The 16,292-nt window shown below is 26.2% G+C and overlaps 1 protein-coding gene across 2 annotated transcripts in view; it reads right to left on the bottom strand.

Moving 5' to 3' along the window:
- Positions 1–2,892: 2,892 nt before the first annotated feature.
- Positions 2,893–16,292, bottom strand: part of LOC105844859 (uncharacterized) — a 28,145-nt gene continuing 14,745 nt past the window's right edge. For both annotated transcript variants that reach the window (XM_065818589.1, XM_065818590.1), the window contains one exon: positions 2,893–5,716. In XM_065818589.1, coding sequence (XP_065674661.1) covers positions 3,444–5,716 — 2,273 coding nt within the window. In that variant the 3' untranslated portion in view covers positions 2,893–3,443. The remainder of the gene's footprint in view (positions 5,717–16,292) is intronic.

A 16,292-nucleotide genomic window follows, 5' to 3' on the forward strand; every position in this document is an offset into this window, starting at 1 on the left:
CCTTTACTTATAAAAGCAAACTCTACAAAGCAGCAGGATATGTAACATCTAGTATAACCATGTCACATGGTTGTACTGGACTAGATGTTACCAATAGCAGGGTGATCATTATGACCTGACCAAACATTTATTGCAAAAAATCATCTCAAAAAAAAAATAATAATATATATATATATAAATATATATATATGTAAAGTTTAAGCAAACGAAGTTAACTAAAGGTTCTTTGTGTTAAATAAATAGTTTACTAAAGGTTCTTTGTGTTTGATAAATTGTTATGCTATCTATTAAACATAAAGAACTTTTAATATAACTTTATTTGTTTAATCTTTAAGCAAACGAAGTTTTTTATTTGGCGAAAATTACTTAAACCTTTTAAAAACAAAGCAAATACTTGCACAAATACTTGTTTTGTTTCAACATCAAAAAAACTATTAGAAACAATATATCTCAATTGATTTTAGTTTTGATTGACAATATATGTCAATTGATATTAAAATTAATCCTACATAAATCGATTGTAAGTATATTATAAATATTCACACACTACAATACTTGTCTTCTATATTCTTTTATTTTTTAAACGTTCATTGGTTCACTCAGAAGTACGTCATTTTCACGGAAAGTAGCCAAAATTGCTTCGTATTTTCCGTGAATTTTCACGGAAAATATAATTTACGTTTTCTAATCCAAGCTTGAAAAGTATTTATTAATACACCATAACAAAAAACAATTTTAAGTACCCGTTTATAATACCAAAAGAAAATCTTTTTTTTGCTGTTTTAGCATCAATTCGAATTGAATTCGTGCTGAACATTCTTGTATTGTTTTTCCAAAACAGACCATTTTTTGTCTAATATTGTAGTAACAAGTATATTATGCAGAAATTGAATTACTTTTTTGAGAAAAATTAATAAAAAATAGTTTATCAAAGTTTAAAAAAAAAGTCCGTTCGTGTAAAATTTGTGGTTAGTTCTTTTGGTTTCAAGTTTTTTTTGTGTTTTTTTTTAATTTTCATTTCAAGTGCCCCAAGAAGTCCTTACATTTTTATCATAGAGCACCGCGGATGAGCACTTAGTTGGGAGTTCACTCCTCCTTCCTAATTGATGTCGCAAAACTTGCCCAGGATTCTTTGTTTCTGAGGCAAGTGCACAAACACTACGCCACGGCTACTCTGTTCAATAGCTCCTACTAATAAGTTTCTATCTTAAAATTTTTTTTAATTTTGTTGTTTTTAGCCTCAGTTTGCCAATTAACAAGTTTTTTAGTTAAAAATAAAAGCGCGTTTTTAACCAAAACCCTTATAAAGAAAGTAATCAATTGTATTATGAATCGTTTGATCATCAATTTATTATTTGTTATTTAGGTCTATCTTTTTATGTTCTTGATTAACCAACCCCTCACCAAGTCTAAACTTATTATACACGTGATCTTCCAACTAGTATCTTTAGTTTAAACTTCTACTACGTTTGACAAAATAATTAAAAACTTCAAAAACTTAAACACAGTCATACAACTAAATAGGTTTGCAGATCTTGTATTCTATAGGATTTTAAAATATTTTTTAATTTTCTGAATGCATAAAAATTGGTGGCGGGAAATAAAATCTAGTGATGGTAACGACGACTACTGTAGTTTTTGCAATAAACTGTTTAGTCGGCTTTACTTTGCTATTGAAACACATATCAATAACTTATTTAATGAAGTGAGTAATTAAATTTACGACCGTATACTTAACCATAATCTTAAGCATAACCTGTTTTGCAAACAGTATTTTTAATTTCATTCGCTTTTGCTGTTTTAAAATTAAATTTTATATTGTAACTATTTTTTTTTTTTTTTTAATTTATTTTTCTACACCTTTTTTACTCAAACTTAAAATCAATTGCGCAACGCTGCCTTCTAAGACGCTTTTTAAGCAATGGATGTTGATGGTTGTTCCCTCAAAAATCTAACTTTTTAAGTGATGAGTGTTCCCTTGAAATTTAACATTTAAAAACTTGATTTTAAATGTTATATTCACTTGAATATAACATTTAAAAACAAGCGAAACAACAAAAGTGAAAAACAAAAATAAGTAGAAATATGTCGTATTTTTAAACCAAATTAGGTTAATTTGGTTTAAAAAAACATCATATTTCTGAATATTAAATGTTGAACTAACGTACATTTAATTTTGCTAATAATATATTTTCTTGTAATCTTTTAAGACAAACTGCATTAAACATATTTCAATTGTTGAAAACTGCTGTGCTACCTCTATGAGTGGCATATATAAAACAATCTTTGAGGATGCGTATTCAAAAATTAAGGCTTTTTTTATGTATTCTTTTTTTAATTTTATTTTTTGTGGAAGGGGTGGGGTGGGGAAGGGGGAAGATAATTTTTAAAATGAGCAGCTAACGTCATTTTTGCGTCTTTTTGCTGCAATTCTTGTTTTTTTAACTCGATGAACTTATTGAACATCTTTGTATCTTTTGAAGATTTTTTTGCTTAAATTATCTTTTTTTTACTTGGTACAACAACGTTTAATTTCCTCATTTTATCATTATCAAAATTTAAAAATTGACCAAGTTGTCACCATTATTACAAGGTAACAATGTTGACAATGTAAAAATTTCAACTTTATAATAAGTAATAATCCAGTAATTTTTTTATAAAGTAGGAATATATAAACTAAAAGAAAAGATTTTTATATTAAAAAAATAAGATTTCGATTCATGGCAAATTTTGTTAAAGTGTAAAAAAAATCAAAATAAGATGATTTTTTTTTGTAAAGCTTACAGGGTTTCTCCAATAATGTTATAGAAGTTTAAAGTGGAACTTGCGCAGTTGTATTTTTTTTTCTTCTAAAAATGATAATTAAAAAGCTAACAAAAAATGCTGTTCATATAGTTTGTTTTAAATGCAAGCTTTACTCAAAAAATGAAATTACATGCTTTTTAAACTGCAATGTTAAAAATAAGAGTAAACTTTTTTTTTCAATATCAGCAAATTATACAACAACATTTAAAACTTCTTTTCAATTAAAAAATTGTCATAAATTACTTAAGAATAAGAAGAATAGTTCTAAATACTTAAACTCATATAAGATATTTGACGTTACTATATAAGTCTCTGTTAATTAATTAAATCTCTATTAATCGATATGTTAGTAATTGCAAATTATTTCAATATTATTCAAATCACAAATAAATTCAATATAAGCAAAATTACGTAAAAAGCATATCAGCAGTAACCAGCTACGTCTAAAGAAAAATCATGATTTTATATTAGTTTTTAATAAATCCAAACTATAGTTATCAAGAGTATTGTCATAACAAAAAATCACAGTCAGTTGCATTTTGATCATAGCTTAATCAAAACGCTCGTATTCATCAAAGTCTTTATAAATGTCAGCCTAAAGTAAATGAGTGTAAATTTTTTTTTTGACCACAAAACTTTTAACAGCAACAACAAAAGCAGCATTTACTATTTTCTGATTCGTCTGAGTTATTTAATTGAACTGTATTAGTTGATGTACTAGGAGCATTTGACTCAATAACTACGTTTTTCAATTTAAGAACTTTATTTTGAACTTCGTCTTTTAGACACTGTTTAAAATCGTTTGATTGCAGGGAGAAGCCATTTTTTTCCCCATAAGTAAACCTGTTTGAAATAAGTTTAGAAATGATTCTTACAGCGTCTCTATGGCCTAGCTTGTGCATGTCTTCTGGATATTCTTTACCGTATACTTTTCCATCAAATTTATCATTAATATTTTTACATAACTTGATGACCTCATTGTACCACACCATTGCTTTTTGAGATTGAGATTTTTTTTCTAAAATTAAATTTTTGTTTTCAAAAACTATGCCAACAATAATATCCATAACAATATTATCAAATTGAGTTTGATTCAAAGCAAGTTTTGTTACATTATTTGCTGCATTTATTATTTCAGCCTCAGAACTCGACAAATTCAAATCTTCGGATAGAGAATTAGCTGCAACTTCGGGTATAGAAGAAGCAATACAGAATGTTAATGAATCTAATTTACTATTTATACTATTTGTTTTTAAGTATACTAATCTTTTTTTCATTAAAGTGGCTGAGTGATAAGTGTTGCTGAAAGTTTTTTGAAACCCAAAATAGTAGCAGTACAAATAAGAATTTTTTTCAATGTCTGCTAGTCTCTTTTTTGTTATATTAAAAATACGCTTTTCATTTTCAATACTATCTTTATATTCTTTGTTATTTGCAATACTTTTGTCGTTGATCATATCTTTATACAATTTGTTTTGTCTTTCTAATAAAAACGAGTCATCTATATTAGTATCTTGAATGTTTAACGAGTTATATGAATCCCACATTTTTTTGAAACTATTAACTTTAGAGTCATTTAGTTTACAAACCTTTTCTAAAAGATCTGTAAGAGGTTTAGCGTCATCTTTGGTAATGTTTTGAAATCCTTTATCTTTAGGTGAGCATGCTAACGTTATAGATTCAGTGAAAATGCGTTCTGTGTATCCTTTGTTACTGTGTTTTAAGTGAGTTTCAAGCGCTTTCTGACAACAATCTATGGCATTTTGATAGCAATTTAAATCTTTCTCTGGCTTCAGAGAACTGTAAGTGTACGCCATAAGATAATGAATTTTTGTTTCAATAACTAAGGAAATATCAGTTGCCTGTAATGCTTTCCTGCAATATTCTAAAACTTTAGTATGATCTAGATTTTCTTTTCTGTCATTCATCCAAGAAAACCGTTTGCAAGCATATATTTTAGCTTGTATATAAAGAAGATAAGATTTATTTTTCATATAGTCTTCTTTCTTATTATTTATTTTTATTGATTTTTTTTCATCAGCCCAAAGTGAATCAAACTGATAATTTGATGGGTTAGATAATAATGCGTATAAATGAAATAAACAGTCTGTAAATTCACTAGCGCATAAGTTTTCATCGTTTGTTGCTTTATAAATTTCAATAGCTTTATTGTAATACTCTACTGATTTATCATAGTTTTGTTTTGTTTTCTCGCAGTAATAATGTAATATCATTGCAACTAGTATATATGAACTAATTTGAGTATCTATGCAACTAGTCTCTTCTTTTGCACTTTCAAAACAATAAATAGCATATTCGAAATCTTTATCTAGCAAACAGTTTTTTCCTTTTACATAAAAATTTAGAGGAACATACTGATTGAAATACTGTTCATACTTTAATGTATCTCTCATGGTGACGTCATACCCATAATTTGTTGGTTTATCTAATTTTTGAACTAATATTTTTAAAATGTTCTCAAAACTATAACCAAACTGATTACATAAAGAATGAGTACACTTTAAACATTTTTCGTATGCATCGATTGCTATTTTATATTTTTCTGGAGTTTTGTTACTGTAACTATTTCCCTGAAATTTTGAATTGAAGTTAAAGGTGTAAGTATCTCCTATAATTTCATATGAACTCCTTAGCATCTTCATAAAGTCCTCGTCTTTTTCGTAGTTTGGTTGGCAGATAACTAGATCTATTACACTATTTATAATCTTTACTCCCATATCTATTATTTTATCGTTAGCATCAAAACTTAAGATCATGTCTAGTGCTGTTTTTAGTAAGTTCTCGATTGCAAAATGCAAATCCGATACACGTCGGATTTTTGGTTGTATACTAATTGCATTGTCTCTTTCTAGATTACCACGTGAATTGTCTTTTACTGATTTTCTATTTTCTAAATTTCCATTTTAATATACAAAAAAATCAACTGTAATTCAAAAAAATAAAATTAATAAAACTTATTTAAATTAAAGATAATAAATTCCTAAATTTTTATATTAAATTTAAATGGATGGCAGTGCCGGATTTACTAAAAACCTCGTGTGCAGGCAAAAGTTAAAAAACAGATTATTCTGGCGGTTCGGACCTTGAGTTGAACATTCTTTAAATATGTTGCAAGTGGTTGCAGCTAAGAGTTTTTTGAGTGGGTGAGTTTTTTTTAACTTTATTGAAGAACTGTTTATTACACCAGTTACACACATTGTTATGAGATGTTGTGCAATATTTTGAAAAGAAAAAATAGCAACTGTTAGTGTCTACTTAAAAAACGAAGTTTAACGCGCTAGTTTTGCAAAGTATATGTCAGTAAGGCTCTTGCAAATTGCTTCTTACAAATTGTAGATATGCAGCACAAACATATTAAGGATATATCCTTAAAAAGTTTGTGAAAGAATATTGCACCTTTTCCAGTTTCCGTGGCATCGCGCGTGCATAAAGACTCTCAACTTTGCAGCGTACTTTTGCTAGATTATCTTAATCGATAAAGATAATCTAGCTAAAGTACGCTGGAAAGCTGAGAGTCTTTATGCACGCGCGATGCCACGGAAACTGGAAAAGGTGCAATATTCTTTCATGATACCTTAGAAAAAGCAGGTAAAATTAATAAAACACATTAAACTCCAAAATTACACTTGAGGAGCATATTGAGCAGGATCCAATCAATGGAGAAAATTGTTGTGCAAAAGCGTAAATCTTTTGAACAAAAAGAGAGAAAGAGAGTAAAGAAAGCTTGCACACAGAAATATTTGATGGCTTGTTCAAGAACCTAATGTACTAGTAACTCCTATGGAATGTACAAATATATATTCTGCTCATATGCCAGGTTCCCGGAAATTTGAGAGCCTCATTCTAACACTGCTTTTAACGCTAGAATATATGCCTATTTTTTTCTATGTTGGTGAAAATCGATTATGGGAGTGCCACTTTAGCCAGAAACAAGATTTCTGCACTTTAAAAGAACAACTTAGATTTATCCTTCTTTAGTAATAAGTTAGTGCAAATTAAAGAGTTTGTGGAGGTTTTTCTTGATGAAGAGAAAATAGACATGAGGGTGGAAAACTTTATGTATTCACTTATACACCAAAAGTGTGTGCTGAATGAGTTCCCTAATGTTGAGATTAAGCTCCACATTTATGATTTTCTAGTACAATAAAAGTGACACTATTTAAATCTGACACACTACAGCAGTACCTAGAGAAAGAAAGGTTCTAAAAAGATTCTAGGCAGAAAAGAGAAAGAAGAAAAAATTTCATAGAAAAAAAATACTTAAACAATTCTTAGTTGTGAAAAACTTATGTCATTAATCAATGGACTAACTTAGGTAATGCATTATTATTATTAAATTTTATCCCTTGTGCATATTTTGATATATTATTCAGGCTCAGAATAGGAAGAAATATGATTCGCTGGTTTTGAAAGAGAGGTATGTGCGTACTTGTTGAAAAAATATTGTTAAAATCAAAACTAGCGGCTTTTCAAAATAAAATCAAAGAAATGATACACTAAATGGTAAAGCTACAGTTAAGCCGTATAAAAAAAAATTATTTTTTTGTTTGTTGCGCCTAATATAGTTAACTGTAGCTTTATCAAAGTTTATCACTAGTAATGTAAATCAATAATATACAAACCTTGTATTGTTAATACAAGTCTTGTGCTCTCATAAACACAGGAAACTCATATTATTTTATCTAAATATATTTGTACAAGAAAATTTCCACTTGTAAAAATCTCAAACTATTGATAAAGTTTATGTTAGTTATAGGGATCAAAAAAAATCTGTTGGTAATTTAAAGAAATAAATTTAAAAGTATGTGTTAAAGTAAACTCAAAAAGTTCTATAAATACGTTTCTCGTATAATATCCCATTGGTATTGAAGCACACTTAAAACCAAGTTTGCATGCATTTGCACCAGACTAGTGGTGAAGTAATTTATGCATACAAAATTTATATGCAGTTGTACGAGACAACTGGTGAAGAACTTTATTTATACTTGTTGATTACAGAGCATAGTGGGTCAGAATTCACTTTCACTGGACAAAATTCATAACTAATTTAAAATTATGACAATATTGATTAAAATTAGGATGAGTAATAATATGATTCCTGCGCTTCTAATATAGATGTTATTTTTTTAATTTGTTGCTATGGATACCAAATTTTAGATAGCAAAAATTTAGTTTTGGTATTTGCAGATATTTTTATGAGATCTACTAATACTAATAAGAGGCCGCGCATTTTGTAAACATATTGCAAATTTTTGTGAATATATTGTAAATATTCTGCAAATATTTTGTGTATATACTTCGTGATTAATGTAGATAAAAGTGAATATACTTTTTATTTAGTTGCTATGAATAACCAATTTTGCTTAGCAACAACTAACTTTTCTTAGTTGCCCACGTTTTATTTGTGCTCTTTAGCACGTGTTTTTTATGAGATCTTTGCTTTGATCCTCGCTCGTGGAAAGCAAAACTTATTTAAGTTTAATATGATTAACTTGTGTTATTATATGCGCTGTTACACGTTGCTAGAAAAGCTTTTTTTCCTGTAAAAAAAAAGTTATATTCTAGTTAAAATTAATTAGTTTTTCTTAAAAGCAGATTTTACGAGGGTCTAAAGAACAATTTAAACTTGTATAGGTATTTTGCTCCCATGCATCCACAATCACGAAAAATCTTTGACACTGTATGCTACAAGTAGTACAAGCTTAGCAAACAATAACGATATATATATATGAATAAATATATATGTATATATATATATATATATATATATACATATATATATATATATATATGTATATATATATATATATATATATATATATATATATATATATATATATATATATATATATATATATATATATATATATACATGTATATATAACATGTGATTCCAAAAAATCTGGACAAACTAAATTCTAAAATATTTTTAAAAAGATGACTTATTTTTTAAGTTTTGAACGATGTTTCAAAAAGAGCAATGTTCGTAGAGTAATATTACAAAAAATTTCAAATTTTCCATTCCTTGTCTGCGAACTGTATCAACATTGGTAAAACTCTCCTTACCAAGTCGATGTACGCGCTCAATGTCGACATGTTTAAAGCAGTAGCTGATACGATTCCTCAGTTGAATCAAATTTTTAGCTTCCCAACAATTAGCATATACTGCTCTCTTGATTTTATTCCAAAAATCTTCAATAGGTCGCCATTCTGGTACGTTTGCAATATTTTGACTTCTGGGCACATATTCGACATTTTTGGACCTCAAAAATTCTTGAACTTTTTTTGAGTAGTGAGATGATGCAAGGTCAGGCCAAAATACTATTTCATCATTTTTAATAATAGTCTCTATAAATGGGAGCAAATATGATCTCAAACACTTGTCTATGTACTCATTTTCATTGACAGCTTGACCGGAAGGTGCAACATAATGCTTTGACAATCCCTTCGGAGAAATTGCAACTCAAACCAATAATTTTTGTTCAAATTTTGACTTTCTTTTTAATTTAACATCATTTGGTGTCGTAGTAACATCTGATGAATAAAATCCACTGTTTCCTGAAATATTACAATTACTTAATCCAAAATATGATTCATCGTCAATGATCACCTGTTTTTTTCGAAAAATTTCATTCAATTTAAAGCACTTCGGACGAATAAGAGATTGTTGTTCAGGAGTTCTTTTTGGAGCCTTAATTTTTTTATGATAATGAATGATTGTCTTCTGCTTTATCGTTTTGCATATGTATGATTGATTGACATTGAATTTTTTAGCAAGAGAACGTTGACTGATTCCATGTTGATGGTCGATTTTTTTTTCCAATTGTTTGATCTTCTCTTTTGTTATCTTAACTGCTTTCCTACCGCTTCCAACTTGTCGTTCGGGTAACATGTTGTTGTCTTTTCGTTTTAGAATATATATATATATATATATATATATATATATATATATATATATATATATATATATATATATATATATATATATATATATATGTATATATATATATATATATATATATATATATATATATATATATATATATATATATATATATATATATATATATATATATATATATATATATATATATATATATATATATATATATATATATATATATATAGAACCCTTAGATGTTGTCCGAAAGTTTTTTCCATATTTTGTTGACAAAAAGTAAAAATTAAAATGCAAGACCGGAATTTTTTTTTTTTTATAATGATAGACTGCCTGCCCCAACCAAACCCTCAGTCGATGTAGCAGCACTCCCTTGCGGGTCAGGCTATTTGTCAGTCGATGTAGCAGCACTCCCTTGCGAGTCAGGCTATTTGTCAGTCGATGTAGCAGCACTCCCTTGCGAGTCAGGCTATTTTTTAGTCGATGTAGCAGCACTCCCTTGCGAGTCAGGCTATAAGATAGTCGATGTAGCAACACTCCGCGCATGATTTACAGTAAAAAAAATAAAAATAAAAACATTTTATTAAAAAAAATAAAAATAAAAACATTGTTTATATTGTTAAAAACATTCAGAATGTTTTAAAAACATTCAGAATGTTTTTAAAAACATTCCGGTCAATTAAATTTGCGTTTTTGTGGTTTTTTTATATAACAATTAATTTGTAATTAAATTAATAGTTTTGACTTTCGTCCAACACGAAAATGCTGGACGAAAGTCAAAAGTAAATAAAAGTGACGTATGTGTTGGCGTTAGAATCACTTTTTTCCTTCCGCTCTTCTCAAAGCCAGCAAACTATAGATCTATATATATATATATATATATATATATATATATATATATATATATATATATATATATATATATATATATATATATATATATATATATATATATATATATATATATATATATATATATATATATATATATATATATGTATGTATATATATTATTTTTTTAGTTATACGTTTAGTATGAGTAAGACATATAGACTATAAACATACTTTATGATATAGTATGTTTACTATGTTAATATGTTAATATGTTTTCCGCGTTTTTCAAAACTTTGTGCAAACAAAAACTTTTGAGCAAAACTACAGATTTTTTGTTAGATAAAAGAGTTCAAATGTAAAAGAAAACCAAAGTTGCGCATAGTGGCTGCCAGATTTATGAAATTAATAAAGCAAACATATATAAGCTTTAAAAGATCTGAGTATAAAAGCAAGATAAAGCAATAACAAAAATATTTTGTCAATTTAAAGCAAAAATCAGACAACAAAATATAAGATATTAGGCATATTTAAAATTGCTATAAACATGTTAATCAATTACCAATATTAGTCTAACAACTTTTAAAATCCAGATAATATATAGAGTTATAATATAATATTTTAAAAAGCGCAATATTTTATGTAAATGTTATTTAATTCCATCGATTTTTTAAACATTATTTTTTCTCTTTACAATTTTTTTTTCCAATTTATATTTGCGTCTACTTCAACCGCATCATTAGTATATTCATTAAAAATTTAAGTGTATATAAATGGTTTTAAATTGTTTTATAATATCTATATCATGGTTTGAAACCATTAAGACATCAAAATTGTGAACTTGGTTTTTATACCTTTGTCTACTCACTGGCCCACTGTGCAGAGTTAAACATTAAAGATTTTTCAAAACGAAAATTTGTACTGATTGCAAAACTAGCTTAGATATTTCATACTAATTTACAAACTCTGAGGAGATTTTCTTTTCATTATTTTTTTCTTCCTTAATTTTGAAAAGGCAGATATACTTCTTTGTACATAATTCTAATAAAACATTATTTTTAAACCATTAAATACTTTGCAAGGGTTTAGAAAACGTTTGGCTGGCTGCATAACTTATTTAAAAAGATGACAATTAGATATTAATAATTTATTTAAAAACTTAGCAAAAGAAGTGAAGTTTATGATGGTCTACTAAACAGTTTTTTTGCATATAATAACACATATAAACACTGACATCACAAGCAATAAGTAAAAAAGTAAGCAAGAAGTAAGAAGTAGATTATGGAATAAAATGATTGTAGCACTTTTTTTTATATGAACAATTGTAAAAAAAATGATTCTAAAAACCAAATAAGATGGTAAAAATTAAACAACTTAATGAAAAAAGAGTAATAAAGAAAAAACCATAAAACTATTAGAAAAAAGAACATAAGAAGAACAAGAAAAAAAGAGTCAGTTGTCTGACTGTATTTTTTGGGCTCTGCGTTTTTGTTTATCCTAAAATGCCATTATTTAGTAGCCTTGATGAATTAGTTAATTGCAAAAAGTTATATTTATTTTAGTAAACCCAACTAAGAGATATTGATTGAAGTTCAAAAAAACAACTTGAACAAAAAATCATTATGTATTAAATTTTTTTTTTTTTTTTCATTTTTCCAGAGCTAAAAAGTTTTTATTTTTGTACTTTAAAAGTATTTAATGTAAAAAATTTTATATGATAATGTAAAAAGTATAAATTTATCAGTTTGTTCGTTTATTTAATATTATTAACTATAAACTGCTGTAAGTGGTTAACTTTTTTTACTACTTATAGAACGCAATATCCAGTATTTTATCTATCTAACAAGTGTTTTGAATGTATAAACTTTTTGAAATAGTCCATTCAACGCGAATTTGTATTTGTGTATTTTTTTATTTTTTCTACTTTGTTACCGTTAGTTCACCATTGAGGTGTGGTACGTTGTGAGTTATTTTAACCATAAGTTATTAACCAATAACTTATGCAGGTTAATAGTTATATACCAACAAACATATGATTTGTGTGTATTGAATTTTGAAATTAAAAAGAACAACTAAAAGAATTTAAACATTTGAATGTTTGCAATTCTTCTTGTTTCTACCTCTTTACACTTACTTCTTCATAAAGGTGTAAAACGTTAAGAGTAATTCCTTTTGGTAATTAATTTACTGCGTCAAAACAAATCTGGGGACATCAGGTTATAGTTTTTTTTTAAAGCTTATTATTCTACAATGTTTTGTAATCTTTTATTACAATCTAATACCGAGTGGAATCCAAATCAGCTCTTGTTTACCCTTAATTTTAATTCAAGATTGTTGCAAATTACCTGGGCTACCTATAATAACCAATAAAGAATGTTCTTAAACTTAAAAAGTTTTAGTAATGTATATGTGGTTTCACATTAAAAGGATCTTTACAAGTTAAGCGTAAAACGTCTCATGTACCTTAATGCAATTCAACATAATATATATTCAAACTAATTCTCTTGATATTTACAAATTGTCTTTAAATTATATACAAATACTTAAAACATTTATACTAATCGATCTGTTAGCTTTAAAAGCAAGTAAATCGATTGGCATAAATGAACTATACTAATCAATCTACTAGCTTTTTAAGATTATTTTAAAATAGCTTTATGATTATTTTAAGGCTAACGAGCTAATTGATCGTTAGCTTTAAAATAATCATTAACTATATTTACATGAATTATATATTATAGGATTATAGCATAGTAAAGTTTCACCATCTGTTTTATGGTTTGTTAAACTTGTTGTCTTTTTAATGTTTTCGAGTTATAAAAACCGTTAGGACAACAATATTTTTTTCTTAAATCTTTATTTTTATAAAATTATTTTGAAAATCACAATTGTTTCGAGTTATGAAATTTTTTAAAAGTGTAGGTACTAAAATGCATAACTCTTTGTTATTAAGTATTTTTTAAGGTTTTTTGATTTGGTTATTCACATTTTTATTATACAATGCGTTTTTTTTACATTTGTTTTTGTTTTTAACATTTACGCTCATGTCTATCTTCCAAAATCAGCCTATCAGATTGCGCGTTTCTTTGTTTATTCTATGCCTCTATTAAGTTTCAAAACATGCAGCCCGGGCCCCAGCAAAAAGGTAAATCCGGCTCTGTTGGGTAGTAAAGTAAATTTAAAAAAGGTTTTATCTGTAAGCTTAAATCAAGTTATTTTTAAAGTTTTGTCTAAGTGAATATCTTAATAAATGCTTACTGTTAAAAAAAATAATATTATTATTATATATTTAAGTTTATTCGGTAAATTACTATCATTGGAATATTTTTATTCTGTAAATCACTATTGAGTGGTAAAGCATAATATCTGAAGTAGATAATAACAACTTTTCTTTTTTTTTTTTTACATCTTCACTTCCAACAAGCCTACAAGCAAACACTATTAGAGTTGGAAGTTACTGAAAGAGAATAGATCAAATTTATAGAGCAAGATAACGATTAACAGACAACAAATAATAGAAGTTTTATGAACAAGTAAAACATGAAGTAACGAGAAAATTCCAAAGAATTGATTTTTGAGGGAAAAAAACTAAATAAATAATAATTTTTACTGCACTTAGGAACAGGCACAGTAATAGAATGCGACTTAGTTAAATGACGAACAACATGAGAATGAAATTTAACAGATGGCACACGTGCGCCTCAGCCCCCTCCCTCTCCTGGTGTTGTTGGATCTATTTCAAACTCAAATGCCCTCTTCGAACAATCAAAGAGCGTTGGCTTCTTAATAAGACAGGAATAAATTGTAGTATCATCAGTAAACAATGCAATCTTATATGTGAGGATTTCAGAAAGATCATTAAACTAAATTAAAAAGAGTATACGACCAAGGATAGAGTCTTGAGGAACTTCTGAAGATACAGGAAATGAAGAAGAGTGTTATCTATCGAAGACAATCTTTTACTACTATTGTTAAGGAAGAATTTAATAATCTTAAAGATGTGACCTGATATACCGTAATAAGAAAACTTATGGTAAAGACCAGCATGCCAAACTTTAAAACTCAAAAGCTTTAAAAATTTCAAGAGTGGTAGCCTTTACCTATCCACATTTATCTAATTCACAATAAACCCATCAGTTTATACCATAAACAAATCAGAAGCAGAACGTAAAGATTGAAATCCATATTGATGATTAGAAAGTAAGTTATTAGATTCAAGATGAGATAATTATTGTTTGTTAATAAAAGACTCAAAAACCTTGCTTATGATATGAAGAAGACTAATAAGACGGTAGTTAAACGAGTCAGATTGCTCTACAAGTACTTGTAAAAGGTGCGATTATACGGGGATCCTAGAATAGTAAAATGAACATAAAAACAGTCTTTTTATTGTATTTAGTTAAACCGCTTTTCTTTTGATTTTATTTGAATTAAGAAAATTTCAATAATGGCTATTAGAGTATTCCTTTAAAACACGAATGATCCTTTAAAACACGAATGATCCTTCGAAACACGAATAATCTTTTAAAACACGACTGATCCTTTAAAACTCGAATCATACTTTAAAAAAAAATTAAAATACTGATTAAATAAGATGTTGAAAACTGTAGAACGGTTTAAAAAACCGAAATTTTTTTGATAAATAGTATTTGCGAAAATAATGAATCCATTTTGTTAATTGAAATGATTGGATGCAATTCAAAGATTAGCTATTTAAAAGCTTTTAGTGTAAAAGTATTTCGTTTTTTCATAACTATTTAAATACTTATACTTTTCATTCCATCGCTAAACATATTTGAAACGCACAGAATTGTGTTTTCATCTATTTTAATATTACACTAATTTATTTTTACTATTATAATGATTGATTAGCATCTTATAGTTATAAGATGTTAATCAATCATTATAATAGTAATAATAGTTGAATTGGGACTAAAATTCTTTAGTACTATATGTTTTATAATTAAAATATATACATAATCAAAAATATTTACATTTTATCAAAAATGTTTAAATTTTATCAAAAATGTTAAAATTTTTAAAAAATGTTTAAATTATAACAAAAATGTTTAAATTTTATCAAAAATGTTAAAATTTTTTAAAAACATTTAAATTTTAACAAAAATGTTTAAATTTTATCAAAGATGTTTAAATTTTATCAAAAATATTTATATTTTATTAAAAATGTTTATATTTTATCAAAAATGTTTAAATTTTGTCAAAAATGTTTATATTTTATCCAAAATGTTTATATTTTATTAAAAATGTTTATATTTTATCAAAAATGTTTTAATTTTGTCAAAAATGTTTATATTTTATCGAAAATGTTTATATTTTATCAAAAATGTTTAAATTTTATTAAAGTTGTTTATATTTTATCAAAAATGTTTAAATTTTATTAAAAATGTTTATATTTTATCAAAAATGTTTAAATTTTATTAAAAATGTTTATATTTTATCAAAAATGTTTATATTTTATCAAAAATGTTTAAATTTTATAAAAAATGTTTTTATTTTATAAAAAATGTTTTTATTTTATCAAAAATGTTTTAATTTTGTCAAAAATGTTTATATTTTATCAAAAATGTTTAAATTTTATTAAAGTTGTTTATATTTTATCAAAAATGTTTAAATTTTATTAAAAATGTTTATATTTTATCAAAAATGTTTAAATTTTATAAAAATTGTTTTTATTTTATCAAAAATGTTTAAATTTTATCAAAAATGTTTATATTTT

Source organism: Hydra vulgaris, chromosome 14, assembly GCF_038396675.1.
Source record: "Hydra vulgaris chromosome 14, alternate assembly HydraT2T_AEP".
NCBI classification, from domain to species: Eukaryota; Metazoa; Cnidaria; class Hydrozoa; order Anthoathecata; family Hydridae; genus Hydra; species Hydra vulgaris.